Source organism: Colletotrichum destructivum, chromosome 4 (genome assembly GCF_034447905.1).
Source record: "Colletotrichum destructivum chromosome 4, complete sequence".
NCBI lineage: Eukaryota > Fungi > Ascomycota > Sordariomycetes > Glomerellales > Glomerellaceae > Colletotrichum > Colletotrichum destructivum.
In genome coordinates, this window is record NC_085899.1 from 1,501,853 (window position 1) to 1,514,477 (window position 12,625).

General features: G+C 54.5%; 6 protein-coding genes across 6 annotated transcripts; 2 read left to right on the forward strand and 4 right to left on the reverse strand.

The window, feature by feature from the left end:
• Nucleotides 1-493: 493 nt before the first annotated feature.
• On the forward strand, nt 494-1,565 carry CDEST_06375 (Putative adenylate kinase/UMP-CMP kinase, adenylate kinase, active site lid; the record flags this gene model as incomplete). The annotated part of the gene is made up of 4 exons (XM_062922534.1): nt 494-650; nt 728-780; nt 854-1,008; nt 1,106-1,565. The coding sequence occupies 4 exons, from the start codon at nt 494-496 to the stop codon at nt 1,563-1,565; spliced, it is 825 nt and encodes a 274-aa protein (XP_062778585.1).
• Nucleotides 1,566-2,518: 953 nt separating this feature from the next.
• On the reverse strand, nt 2,519-6,456 carry CDEST_06376 (Putative CH domain superfamily protein). The gene is made up of 7 exons (XM_062922535.1): nt 5,937-6,456; nt 5,547-5,795; nt 4,228-5,450; nt 3,720-4,155; nt 3,316-3,402; nt 3,035-3,197; nt 2,519-2,964 (listed from the first exon to the last, which is right to left on the reverse strand). The coding sequence occupies exons 1-7, from the start codon at nt 5,976-5,978 to the stop codon at nt 2,948-2,950; spliced, it is 2,217 nt and encodes a 738-aa protein (XP_062778586.1). The 5' UTR covers nt 5,979-6,456; the 3' UTR covers nt 2,519-2,947.
• Nucleotides 6,457-7,250: 794 nt separating this feature from the next.
• Nucleotides 7,251-7,514, reverse strand: CDEST_06377 (uncharacterized protein; the record flags this gene model as incomplete). Its single annotated transcript, XM_062922536.1, has 1 exon — nt 7,251-7,514. One exon carries the CDS (start codon nt 7,512-7,514, stop codon nt 7,251-7,253), a length of 264 nt encoding a protein of 87 aa, XP_062778587.1.
• Nucleotides 7,515-8,274: 760 nt separating this feature from the next.
• On the reverse strand, nt 8,275-9,174 carry CDEST_06378 (Putative peptidase S8 propeptide/proteinase inhibitor I9 superfamily). The gene is made up of 2 exons (XM_062922537.1): nt 8,702-9,174; nt 8,275-8,640 (listed from the first exon to the last, which is right to left on the reverse strand). Exons 1-2 carry the CDS (start codon nt 8,884-8,886, stop codon nt 8,541-8,543), a joined length of 285 nt encoding a protein of 94 aa, XP_062778588.1. The 5' UTR covers nt 8,887-9,174; the 3' UTR covers nt 8,275-8,540.
• Nucleotides 9,175-10,039: 865 nt separating this feature from the next.
• CDEST_06379 (uncharacterized protein) lies at nt 10,040-11,260 on the reverse strand. Its single transcript, XM_062922538.1, has one exon. The coding sequence runs from the start codon at nt 11,205-11,207 to the stop codon at nt 10,296-10,298; it is 912 nt and encodes a 303-aa protein (XP_062778589.1). The 5' UTR covers nt 11,208-11,260; the 3' UTR covers nt 10,040-10,295.
• A 251-nt stretch (nt 11,261-11,511) lies between these two features.
• CDEST_06380 (Putative small ribosomal subunit protein uS12) lies at nt 11,512-12,625 on the forward strand. The gene is made up of 3 exons (XM_062922539.1): nt 11,512-11,609; nt 11,763-12,014; nt 12,155-12,625. The coding sequence occupies exons 2-3, from the start codon at nt 11,768-11,770 to the stop codon at nt 12,331-12,333; spliced, it is 426 nt and encodes a 141-aa protein (XP_062778590.1). The 5' UTR covers nt 11,512-11,609; nt 11,763-11,767; the 3' UTR covers nt 12,334-12,625.

The window sequence follows — 12,625 nt, forward strand, 5'->3', positions numbered from 1 at the left end:
CTGCGAAACAGCCGAACGAACGCCTGCTACCTTGTTCCCCAGCAGAAAGCCCAGCGGTCCCCCAGCGGTCGTCCCCCATGGCCCAGATCTGGCCAATCACCGGGGCCTCTTGCGGCACCGGGGCCGCTCAGTGGCCTGTCACCTGCACTCAACGGAGCCACTTTTTCACAGGCAAGCAGGTGCTGGAAGTCGGGAAGCAACAAGCGCAAAGCTCGGCACGGTGTATGTACCTCAGTCGGTACCTGGCACAACTGGAGACGGAACCTGGGCGACTTGGCCTGCCGGGACCTCGCAACGATTTCTCAACCTCTATTTTTCCCGCAAGTTGGCATTTGCTCCCCCAGACCTTCCAACCCTCTTAACCTGCGACTTCAGCCCTCTCCTCTCCTCTCTACCTCTCTTTCTCTTGCTTCCTGCATCTCTTTGCCCCTCTTCTCCTTCCCCTTCCGTTAGCCTCGGTCCGGCCATATCAACATCTTCACAAGCCGTCAAAATGAGCAGTCTCGTCGAGGAAGCCGTCAAGAAGCTGACCAGCACGGTCGAGAGCCTTGAGTCCAGAATCAAGTCTCTGGAGGACCGCGCCGCTGGTGGTTCTGGCAAGCCAACCGCCGAGGAGGTTCGCATGATCCTCATCGGCCCCCCCGGTGCCGGTTAGTAGCTCTGATCCCGTGTCTTTTCGCACACGCGGTTGCGTCGCGGTGATAGTAATGTTGACATTTGCGCATAGGCAAGGGCACCCAAGCTCCCAAGATCAAGGAGAAGTTCAACTGCTGTCACTTGGTAAGTCAATTGACCTTGTCTTTCTCGTCTTCGCTCTCGAGATCGTTTTTCTGACCGCAATATTCACTTCCAGGCCACTGGTGACATGCTGCGATCCCAGGTCGCCAAGAAGACTCCCCTCGGCCGGGAAGCTAAGAAGATCATGGACCAAGGCGGTCTCGTCAGCGATGACATCGTCATTGGCATGATCAAGGAGGAGCTGGAGAACAACAAGGAGTGCAAGGGAGGGTATGGCGCATCTTTTTCCCGTCTCTGAACCGGACGGATGGCCTGAAGGGTCCCAGACGTCACGCAGCAAGGGCATTGCTGACCACGATAACCACAGCTTCATTCTCGACGGCTTCCCCCGTACCGTTCCTCAGGCCGAAGGCCTCGATGCTATGCTCACGGCTCGCAACCAGAAGCTCCAGCACGCTGTTGAGCTCCAGATCGACGACTCTCTGCTCGTTGCCCGCATCACCGGCCGCCTGGTTCACCCCGCCAGTGGCCGCAGCTACCACAGCACCTTCAACCCCCCCAAGGAATATATGAAGGATGACATTACCGGCGAGCCGCTTATCCAGCGCAGCGACGACAACGCCGAGGCCCTTAAGAAGCGTCTGGCGACCTACCACTCGCAGACCGCTCCCGTTGTCGGCTACTACAAGCAGACGGGTATCTGGAAGGGCCTCGACGCATCGCAAGAGCCCGGCCAAGTCTGGAAGAACATGCTCGAAATCTTCGAGTCCCAGCGCAAGGGCGGCCACTCCTCCGGTATCCTTAGCCGCATTGCTGGAAAGAACTAGACGAGCACGGGCTCTCCAGGCCATGCTGAATCCCCGCGCGTGACGCCGTCATCCCGGCTGCCACCACCCTGCGCGCAATTGCCACGAAGAAAACGAGGAGGTTTATTCGTAACGTCCTATTTTTGGGGGGTGGTCTCTCCTGTGATGCATCATCGCCTTCGGAACCCACGGCCGGAAGAAGGAGGGCGTGAATCGGAGGAACTTTTTTTTACGGGACCCTTTTTTTTATGGATCATGAATCGGACGGTGTTCATTCTCGTCGGTCCCCCTCGTTCTCGCTGCTTGACTTGAAGCAAGCTGGGCTTCATCTTGGCGTTCGACGTGGCCAAAACTCGCATTTTCGCTCTCCCCAACCCGTCAAGGATCAGTTGTACCGTGTAGAAAACCTCTTTTCGTTGCACGCTTGTATGTAGAACACAACCTTACTGTCTCATTAATAACCACAACCAGCGGGTTGCAGTTGGATGGCCAAACGATTCAACGGGGAAAAGATACATACGTGCGCGCGTGCGCACACACATTTTGACTATGCAGCATTTCGTGACAACGTGTTGAGGATAGGCATGACATCCAAAGGAACTGGAATACTCAATCTGAATAGACTCGGGCCCTGTCGGTGCTTCTCAAAAGAGCGAAGCTGTGGAGACTGTGTTTCCAGGGCCCGCCCCCGTCGTCTTCCGAGTGTAGAGGTCGAGTCACCCAAATCCGTCGCCATCGCTCGCTCATCAACAGCGTCAGCCTGAGCCGAAGGCCAAGTGATGAAAACCATGTGGATTACGGGGGGGGGGGCTCCGGATAATTTCCGACATGATCGAAGACCAGTGCCTCTGTCTAGAACAGGCACGTACATCAAGCTGTGTCAGCCAAAAAATGTTCGGGTCGTGAGGTCCGCAGGTTCCGAAGCCGGAATAAAGGGGGTGGGCATATATTGATACGGAAGCTATACGATATAGGCCAAAGCTTGCAAATACCCCCAGACGCTGGCAAACACTCCTAGTCAAGACGAAGATATAGGATAGCGCAGGAAGAAAGAGAAGCAAGAGGTTAATTAAACCCCTCACAAGTGAAGAGAAGAGCGCCCATAAAAAAAAACAATGCAAGGAGATGATACCGCCCAAGTTACCACGCAGTGCAATGCAATGCTTTACCACTCTTAAGATGCAGGCCAGCCACAAGCCATCCACCCCGGTGTTTTTCGCCGAGAACAAGAAATCAGGACGAGGAAAGAAGAAGGGCAAAAAAGAGGGGACGAAAGGAAAAGACCGACGCCGCGGCGCTTTCTGCTACCCAGTATACGGTGTGATGAGAAGTCGGGTATTTGTAATGGAAGAGTGCGTCGTTGTTGGTTACGCAGAGACGCAGGGAACCAGCTTTAAGTTATTTCATCTCCTGGGAGTGGCTACAGTTTCCATCCGTTAGTCTTTCAAGGCCTGCAACTGGGCACAAGGTAGACAGAGAATGAAACTTACCGTTGACCATCTGTCTCTGCTTACCCAACCAACTCTTGGGCATCTCGCTCCGCCTCTGCAGCACAACATGGTTGCTCTGGATACGGCTAGTAAGATCATACCACGCCGTAGCGATAAGAGCGTTCTCGCGCTGGAGATTCTTAATGATCTGGTCGCTCGCGGCCTTTCCGCAGCTGTCAGCTTCCGAGTTTTCCATACCCTCAACAGCGTCACGGCGAGAGAACAGATTCAAATAAATGACGGATTGGTGCCATTGAGACTAAAGGGGGCTGGATACATACCTTTTGCGCCGCGGCGGCCTCTCCGCCCTCAGCGGCCTTGAGCTTCCGCTGGAACTCGTATTTGTCTTGTTCTGACTTCTCCAATTGCTAAAAAAGGGAAAGGAAAATTCATCCGTCAGTCATAACCGCATAGAGCCAAAAATATCATAGAAAGCTATTTGTCAAAAAACGCGTCACTGCCCAACCGAAGACGGAGACGGCGACTTGGTCCGCCCCAACACCTTCCACCATCTCGTTTTTGGCCCTTTCAACATAGGAAGACTAAGGTGGGAATGACACGGAGGGGAACTACTCCGAAAATCCGGGTTGCCTTCGTGCACGATGACTTTCGAAGGCACAGCAGGCATCTTGGCTCCACCGGCTTCGATTTGTCGGGGGATAAGATGTTTGCGGTGTTTACTTACCGAAGTGCGCTCCTTGAGCCTGACGCGAAGTTTCTCAATCTTGTCCTGGAGCTTCTGGACAAGCTCGGCGGGCTCGGTGCCGTCTTGTCGTGCCTCCCTGGCCTCGTCCAGGTCCTTGCGAAGCTTATCCTTCTCGAGCAGGGCGTTAATGAGCGAGCTGCGCTGCTCCTCGAGGTCAGTGCCAAGGTTTTTGAGCTGTTGGCGTGCCGCATCGAGTTCCTCCCGGATGGACCCTGAGATAAGCTGATCAGTAGACTTGAGCTCCTCGAGAGCTTCGACACTATCCTTTGCAACGGCGGAGAGATCTGTCCTCGCGCTGAGGAGCTCGCGATCCTTGTCAGCCAGTTGCGCTTGAACCTCATTCAGTCGTCTCCTTTCTCTTTCAAGTTCAAGTGTCTTCTGGTCAATTTGGACCCTCAGATTGCCAAGTACTTCGCTGTAGTAGTAGTCTTGCGTTAGCACTCTATTTAAGCCTCGCCGGATTGCTTCGTCGACAAGCTCAACTAACTTTTCCCCGCTACTCTCAATAAGAGCGCTAACCTGAGCCTCCGCAAGCTGTTGCTTCTCGAAAGTCTCGTTGTAGGTTTTTTGGATACGCTCCCGTTGTTTGCGCTCCTCCTCGAGCTCCTGTCGTAACCGTGCGTTCTCTGAAGCGGAGCCCATGCCACTACGGAGCAAGTTGTTCTCGGCCTTGAGGCGCGATATCTCGAGGGCAGGGTTAGGAGCAGTGCTGCCCCCAGCACCCTCGAGCTCGTCCTCAAGGCTGAAACCTGCAGTCCCGGCGTCGGGCGACAAGGCCGCTTGGGATCCCGAGTTGATTTGCTCCTGTAAATCGGCAATCAGTCGTTCATCAGAGAGACGCTGAGCGTCGAGAGTTGCCAGACGAGCTCTCAATTGTTGGGTGTCGTCGTGAAGGGCCCTCCGCTGGGCGTCGAGCTCAACGTACTGCAGCTCATAATCCCGAAGCTTAGAGGCATACTGCTCGTTAGTCTGCTCCAGCGCCTGGTTCCTTTTCAAGACCTTCTCGTATTCAATGAGGTCCCGCTGCATCTGCTCCTTCTCATACAGCAGGTTATCCATCTCTTTGGATAAAGTGGACTGCGCCTCCAGCTTCTGCTTGTATCGTTCCACCATGTTGGCTTTGCGAGAAAGCTCTTCGTTCTTGAACCGCAGCTCCTTCACCTCGTCGTCCAGGATCTCAAGCTTCTGGGTCTTTGCCTTGAGCGCCGAGACCTCGCTCGTCAACCGCTCCTTGGTGATACGATCGTCTTCGGCCTGGGCCTCCTGGTTTGCAATGAGCTCATCCTGCTCGCGCAGCTTGAGCTCCAGCGACCTGATGACCTCCTTTCCCGCACCATCTTGGGCACTGTGGAACGCCTCCAGCTCCCTGCCCTTTCGTACAACCTCCTCTTTCAAGTCGTCGTAACTCTCCTGCAGGTGACCCAAACGCGTTTCCATGTCTGCCAAAAGCTTTCCCTTCTTGTCAAGGTCGGAGCGGAGGCGGATGTTATCGGCTTCCATGGCGAGGTCTGCGTCATGGCTTTCATGGCCGGGCTCCGAGGCCTCCTCCAAGTCCTGAGCCTCGGCCTCGTCAATTGCCACCTTCATCTCTTGCGTAACCCGCTGCAACTGCATAAGGTTCGTCTTGTCGGTTATGTCCTGGGTGATGCGCGTGACGTATCGTGCGTTGTTGCTGCCAAGCATCGCGATGGCGAACAGCACGGCGAGAAGCTAATTAGCACACACTGTTAGCAATACTGATCGTTCACGACATTGAAGACAACGGCGGGTCTGGCCCGGGCGTCAGGGGCACGGGTGGGAGCATACCTTGCTGATGGCTTCAGGCTGCGCTTCTCTTGCCCTGGGGCGGATGTCGGCAAGCTTGGTCTGGCGTATGAGGCCGGGGCACTCGCGATAAACTAGCCTGGAGATGCCCTTGTAGACGTCATAAAGCTCGCCCTCGCTGGTATTGGAATCGAAAGAGGGATCCAGGTCCTGGAGGACCTGAGACAGGAGGTGGCCATCGAGAAAGTCTGATATTGAGTCGGCCTTTTTATCGAGTGGAAATGTGTTGGCCTGTGAAGAAGTGTTGTGTCAGCATAACATATCGTGACAGTGCAGCAGTCTGGAGCCGGGAAACTGGGGAAAAGGATATGACACAGGTCATGGGGAAATTAGGGATGCTGTCTGGAGGGAGGCTCGAAGATGCCTACTTACCCATTGCACCAGCGCGGCCTGCGCGCTCTCTGAATACGGCATGATGCCCCGTCTGCTGGGTCGCAGCGTTCGTGGTCTTTCGTGGGCGCGTCCTTGGGGTGTCGTGTGTTTGTTGGATGTTTCGAGGCCAATGTATCCTTGAGGCGTTGATGGTGGTTTGGGGAACCTGAAAAGCACGTGGGAAAGCGAGATGGTCTCTCATCCGGTCCCACTGTGTTTGGCGCCGCGTGGTGGTTTGTGGTTGTGATAGAAAGTCAAAGCGGTAGGGGGGTTTGTGGTTCCATGGGCCCGGGAAGCTCGCATCGCAAAAGGGGCCAGCAGATTTAGTGTTAGGGAGGGAGGGGGAGGGATATTAAAGGTTCAGGTCGAGGTCGAGTCGGAAGGCCTTTCAGTTGGCCGAGGGAAGGGCGGTGAAAGGAATGCAGAACAGAGCCTTGTTCGCGCACAGTCGAAGACAAGGTCCGGAAATTCAAGGTGCGTACAGAGTATTGAGTCTTGAGTTGGTGCTTTGCCTGCCGTCCCGAACCTCCTAAAGACAGGTGCAGCATTGTTCACGGCCCCCCCCCCCCCCCCGGGCTTTGTCTTTCTACCCAGGTAGATACCAACTTAGGTAATCCACACTCAATCTTGCATGACCTGTCTTGAGCTCCTCCCTTATCGATTGGCATGAGGCCGCTAAAGGATATCCGTCTTAGCGCGCTGCAATGTGCAACAGGTACCGCCGATGTGGTGCATGTACTATGTGTGTTTATCTCGTTCAGTCCTCCAGCAAGAGGGGGCTGGTGAGTGCAGTACTGGCCTCCCACCGACCATCATGCATCATTCTATTAAGGTACCTCCCGCCCCCAAGTCCGAAACTCGAAAGTGACGCGAAGCGGGACGGAAGCCCAGGATGCTACAGTGGGGCAGCTGCCCTGATGTCCAACCCAGCCCTGTAAGCAACCACTGACAGCGCCTAGTTTCCCCCTCCCCCTCTCCCCTCTCTCTCTATTCTCGACTCCCAAGTCTCGGACCCCTGATGGAGCTCACCACGAATACTGCCCATATCCGTCGGTACCTTGAGATAGGGAAGCGTCAAAACACAAGATGCAACGGCCTGCTGATCAAGAGCGTTTGGGTTGCTGCCTTTCATACATAAGATACACCGTAGATCCTGCCGACTTTTTTTTGTCTTCAACTTCTTCATGTCAGGATTACCCTCGACTAAAGGCTTGTTCCTTAGCGAGAATCATTTGCTTGATTGGGCCGCGCCCATTAAAGAACAATGCCGATTCTTTGAGTCCTAACATCAGTTGAAGGCGTCCATGTTTCCTATCAGCAACACAGAACGTACCAAATAAAGCACCACCAGCCTTGTCCGCGAAGCACAGATGCGCCGTGGACATCATCCTCTTTGGGGTTTGTCGCTTCCTTCGACTCCGGCTCTCCCCGTAGCCGCCGGAGCAACTCTCGGTATCCGAATCTGAGATGATCCTGACAGACCATACGAAGGGGATTGTCCGCGAACGCTTGGGAAGTGGTTAGGATGGTTGCCAAATAGGGCTGCACCGGGCTGCTTTGTCCCTTTTCAACGGCCATGTACAGGACGTATGTGCTTGCACACTGGGTCCAGCGGATAACCCAAAACTGAAGGATCAAGTCTCCAGCCCGCGCTTTGACTCGTCTGCGGCATGACCCATGAGCCGTCCTGCCCAGCGCAATTGGAGCGTTACGCGAACATCAGAAACACTGGTTTTCGTCCCGTTCAGAGCCGCCCCGGCTAATCGTGCATGATGCCGTATCGCTGCACTACACAACGATCAAATGCTGCAGTCGCAGGACGATGCTTTGGATTGTCCAAATGTGATTGCCGTTGTCCGGGAATGATCCTATCCTTCATCAAAAAAGGTGATGGAAGATCCCAGGCTTGCAGTGGAGAAGAGGCTAGAATACTCGAAAATCCGCTTTTGATCTGCACGTCTGCAGGCTGGCTGGCCTTCCTTCCACTCATGATTCCTCTCCACTCGTCAGGCATACAGCGCCTGTGGATTGGTCCTAGGAATGTTAATTGTTCCTATGAGCCTCGGATATGTCATCGATGTCATCGTCTGCCGCACTTGGCTCTTGCCATTCAAATCAACAACAACCCTCCAGTGGCTACGAACCGCTATGCAGCCGGAAGTTGGACAGCGCCAGATCTCCATTAATCGAAGAAGTAGCAGTCCCAATCAATCAGCACAGCTCGAGTCATGGCGAATGCAGGTAAGCTTTGATGCTGGTATTGTTTATCTTAATTGATTTGCGGCGTTGAGAAGGATTCGACCACTCGCGGTCAGAGCCATCTCGCGACCCTACATAAATTAGTGTCGTCGGACACACTGATCAACAGTCTTGAACTCCTGACTCCGTAGCGGTAAAACCGTCTATGTTGAAATTTGGTGAAATGAGCGCCTCCTTGATTGTCCCCGCCAAAGTGCCTGAAAAAGGAGAGTGGGATATCGCTGTCCTAGTGACCTAGTCCAGCCAAAGTCCTTTTCACAAATTATAGTATCCTTCACTGACCGCATGTTTCGGAAGTCTTGCCGACGAATCTGGCGCATCTGTTCTGGTTGACAATGCCCTGCTTTACGAGCCGGTGACGGTGTGATCTTCGTCGATTACGAGACCTTCACTGAAAGCCTGGACAGACTCGAGGACCTTGACGGGTGTGACGCATGCGAATCCCCTGGCACCGTGTCAGCTTCTTTGATGTTATACCTGTCCTGCATGCCGGTGCTCTCTCTCACCTGATGAGGGAGTAGGTGTGGGTGATCTGGCCACCGGCGTCGATGACGGACTGCTTGGCCTTGGCGATGATATCGTCGCTGATGGAGTCGGACTGGGCCCAGATGATGACGGACTTCATCTGGTCAACGGCGAGGACGCCGGGAACGACGGCAAGCGCGGCGACGAGGAACGCGGAGGGCCTCATAGTGACGGGTTTTAGAAAGTTGGGCGTCTTTGACAACAAGGGCGGATTTCGGGATCCTTAGCAGTCGCGAGCTTCGAATGCGACAGTGGGCAGCGTTTAGCGACGGTGTAGCGTTGATACAATAACGTTCGATCACCGTCGAGGGTTTGGTGAAGACTAGGTAGATGTTGATAAATGCACCCAGGAATCCTGTGGGGGAGTTCGCGGATATTAAATCGTTCTGTGCTGAGGACTGAAAATGGGTTGGTGAGGAATGGGTGGATGCAAGGAGCAAGTTGCAGGTTGGACGGTGACGGACTATCTAATACCTTGGACCTCGATGTTTGGCCCCTTTTGTCATGGGCTCGTCGCTTAATTGGTACATGGACAGAGACACAGCGCGGCAGGTAACTGGGATTGGCAGTCAGAAGCCGAACCTTCCCTACCGAAGTACCACTTGCCCTGTAGAGGTACTGGTGGGAGACCTGTCTAGCATCGTCATTGGGGGACAACAGTGACACTGGCCACTTGTATGCATAGGTACTCCTGGCCAGCATTTCCGTCTGACTCTCTCCTTGGAGGGGTGGGGTGGCGATAGTCTTGGCGCATCTCCATAGTCATGACCGCGCAGCAAAGGTTCCCACTAAGCTGCTTTCTCTCCCTGTACTCAGTTCGGTCGGCCCCGCCAGAGTTTGTTTGGCCTTCGTGTCTCTCTAGAAGGACCCGCGGAATTGGGCTACACCATTCTCCCCGATCCGATGCGGTGTTCTTAGACGAGCCTTTCTCATCTCACGACCTCGTCGGTCGTTGTGCCGTTCCGCCTTGTGCTCTTTGACCGAGTTATTGTGTAGAACCTGGAGATGCAAGCAACCACCTGGTCTTCGATGGCGCTATCGGCCGTTTAGTGCCTCCGAGCGTCGCGGTACAGAGCCGGCCACAAGGCAGCGAATATGGTTACATCAATACAGCTGTTCGGGCGAATACTAGATGGTTGCCTGCCATCGCCCAGCTCATGTGTACAACGAGCGGTTCTCAGGCGCAACCGATGGTCGGATTCGCGGGGTCCGGCTTGACATCCAGTCTCCACAGCCATGTTCGCTTGGACATCCTCGATGGCTCCACGAAAGATGCTGATCTCGTCACAACTGCCAGCAAGAAAGTCGAAACAGTCTTCAAAGAATTATTGGATATTTTCGGTGTCCGCAAAAGGTGAAGGCGGATAGGTATGGACCCCAACTCGTCGACCCTGCGTGACGGTGTCCCTATCTCTCTATATGCATGGGCGTCCATGTGATCCTCAACGCCAAACCCAGAACCCACAAACAACAAACTCCCAATCCTCCCAAAACTATCAAGGAAACTGTTTCGGTTCAATGCAGACGCCCAGTACCGTACGTTGTCGTCAATGACCCAGTAACCGTCAGAGGCATTTACCCCTTTGCACTGCCTGCCGCGCTGTCATTCTCGCCCCAGATGTCCTTGGTTTCCTGTTCAACAGCTCGCATCGCAACAGCAACATCCTCAAGCTTGGCGACGACGTCAAGAACGCTCTGGTTTACCCGTTGGAAGTACCGATCGTTGGCTTCGCGCCGCTTTCGTGCCAGCAGGATGTCCACCTCCGTCTCTTGCTCAAGCTTGGCACCAAGACGTTCTGTGCCTCCGCTGCTGCCTGGGCGGCCATTGTTGCTTCCTGTGCTTCGTGGAACCTCGTTGCTGTCTGGCGACATGCCTGTCTCTCCTAAAACTGCGCTCTTGAGATTACGAACCTCGTCCCCAACTGCTGACGTGTTGGACCGTTGTCCAGTCATCTCAATGGCCTCATCCGCCTCGCTCCGTGCCCAGGCCTGCGCAAGAGCAATTTGAGCTGTCCTAAGCTCTTCCAATTTGCGGTCATGATCCGGGCCAAAGACGTGAGTCCCACCTGACGCAGACAGCTCGACCTCCTCGAGCGTCGCCTGCATCTCCGCCCATAATGCGTCGGTCCTGTCGGTGCTCCTAGTGCTGCCGGCCGTCTTAATATTCCGTGCAGGACGAGCAACGGACGGCGTGACTACCGAGCCGGTGTGAAGAGATCCGTTACGTTGGAGGTTCAAGGCTGGCTGAGCTAGAGTTGAGGCACCCGGGGCGGACGACGTCGCCGGCGCTCCTGGCGCGAGAATGCCGGGTAGCGAAGCATGAGAAGCGGCGGGAGACGGATGGAGGAAAAGGGTCGGCGGAGGATCGCGCTGCTTTCCTTTGCTCTTGGCTGATTGAGACATGCCTACATGCTGTTGTGTGTCGTCGTGAACATTCCTGAATATGGGCTTGGCATCTGAGACAGCGTCTCTCGAAGCAGGCGGCATCTGGTCAGATTGGCTGGAGACTCAAGTAAGTTGCGGACCTTTTGAGGGGGGGACCCCTGGCGGATGCTGGAGCTCAGAGAGACGTGGGGTCGTTCAATGTTCCGTGCGAAGAATGAACTCAAGACTCAAAACCTGTGGTTGGGTAGGAAGGTAGCCCCCGCTAAAGCCTCCTGACCCGGTTTTCTTCCACTCGTTAACGCAGGCAAGGTCGGAAGAAAAAGCACGGACCATTATCACGTGATCCAAATTTGCTCGCTCCTCTGTCCGTAGGGTTTTCATGCCCTTCCAAAAAAATTGGTGGTGGTTTGTCAACCTGGAAGCCTGGCTTGGTCAATCTTTCGCAGCACGAGAGGCTCAGTCACCACCACCAAGTCAAGTCTCGCGATACCACCCAACAAACCGGTACGTTACGCCCATTCTCACAGGCACTCGCAGCCCATCACCGAAGAATTTTGATTCCTCCCCCAACGACCTCGAAGACGAAATCCTACCGACTCGCCCCCTCGAAAAGAGAGATTACTTTGGAGCTGTGCAACTGACGATAATTCACATCAGCCAATATGCCTCGTGGACTCAATGCGGCGCGCAAGTTGCGCATGAACCGTAAGGACCAGAAGTGGGCCGACCTCGGATACAAGAAGCGCGCCCTCGGCACCGCTTTCAAGTCCTCCCCCTTCGGTGGTTCCTCTCACGCCAAGGGCATCGTCCTCGAGAAGGTCGGTGTTGAGGCCAAGCAGCCCAACTCTGCCATCCGAAAGTGTGTTCGTGTTCAGTTGATCAAGAACGGCAAGAAGGTCACTGCTTTCGGTACGATACCCCCCCCCCCCCCCCCCCCGAATACTCTCCCACAACGGCTCGAAGGAGTCCAAGAAGAGAATGAGATCATATCCCAATGTGGAATTATGACGGTGAGAAGAACAAGACCTGCTAACTGGGCTTTTTTGTAGTCCCCAACGACGGTTGCTTGAACTTCGTCGACGAGAACGACGAGGTCCTCCTGGCCGGTTTCGGTCGCAAGGGCAAGGCCAAGGGTGATATCCCCGGTGTCCGCTTCAAGGTCGTCAAGGTCTCTGGTGTCGGTCTGCTCGCTCTGTGGAAGGAGAAGAAGGAGAAGCCCAGATCCTAAACGGGAGGCTTCGCGAAGCATGGGAAGGCAGTGGAAGAAAATTCGGCACTCGGAGTTTTACGCTTGCATTGGCATCAATGGGTTATGGTCCTGATACTGCGGGTAGACTTTGGTCGATGAAATAAAACATCATGAAAGTCACCTGACATGCGGCATTTCACACATTACACAAAAATGGGGTTATCGGGCGTGAACAAGAATCATTATGTTTCGATTCTATGTGCTATGAATACAGATGTTGGTACAATTTTGTTCTCCCTTCGCAATTGCCGTCTCCGAGCATCGCGTCTGC

Bases quoted from the DNA above. Each gene is read 5' to 3' on its own strand.
- CDEST_06376 (XM_062922535.1), bottom strand. From the start codon at position 5,978: ATGCCGTATTCAGAGAGCGCGCAGGCCGCGCTGGTGCAATGG. The intron at 5,796-5,936 runs GTAAGTAGGCAT...ACTTCTTCACAG, and splicing joins AGGCCGCGCTGGTGCAATGG to GCCAACACATTTCCACTCGA. The intron at 4,156-4,227 runs GTTAGTTGAGCT...CTACTACTACAG, and splicing joins ATTGAGAGTAGCGGGGAAAA to CGAAGTACTTGGCAATCTGA.
- CDEST_06378 (XM_062922537.1), bottom strand. From the start codon at position 8,886: ATGAGGCCCTCCGCGTTCCTCGTCGCCGCGCTTGCCGTCGTTCCCGGC. The intron at 8,641-8,701 runs GTGAGAGAGAGC...ACACGGTGCCAG, and splicing joins CACACCTACTCCCTCATCAG to GGGATTCGCATGCGTCACAC.
- CDEST_06379 (XM_062922538.1), bottom strand. From the start codon at position 11,207: ATGCCGCCTGCTTCGAGAGACGCTGTCTCAGATGCCAAGCCCATATTC.
- CDEST_06380 (XM_062922539.1), top strand. From the start codon at position 11,768: ATGCCTCGTGGACTCAATGCGGCGCGCAAGTTGCGCATGAACCGTAAG. The intron at 12,015-12,154 runs GTACGATACCCC...GCTTTTTTGTAG, and splicing joins CAAGAAGGTCACTGCTTTCG to TCCCCAACGACGGTTGCTTG.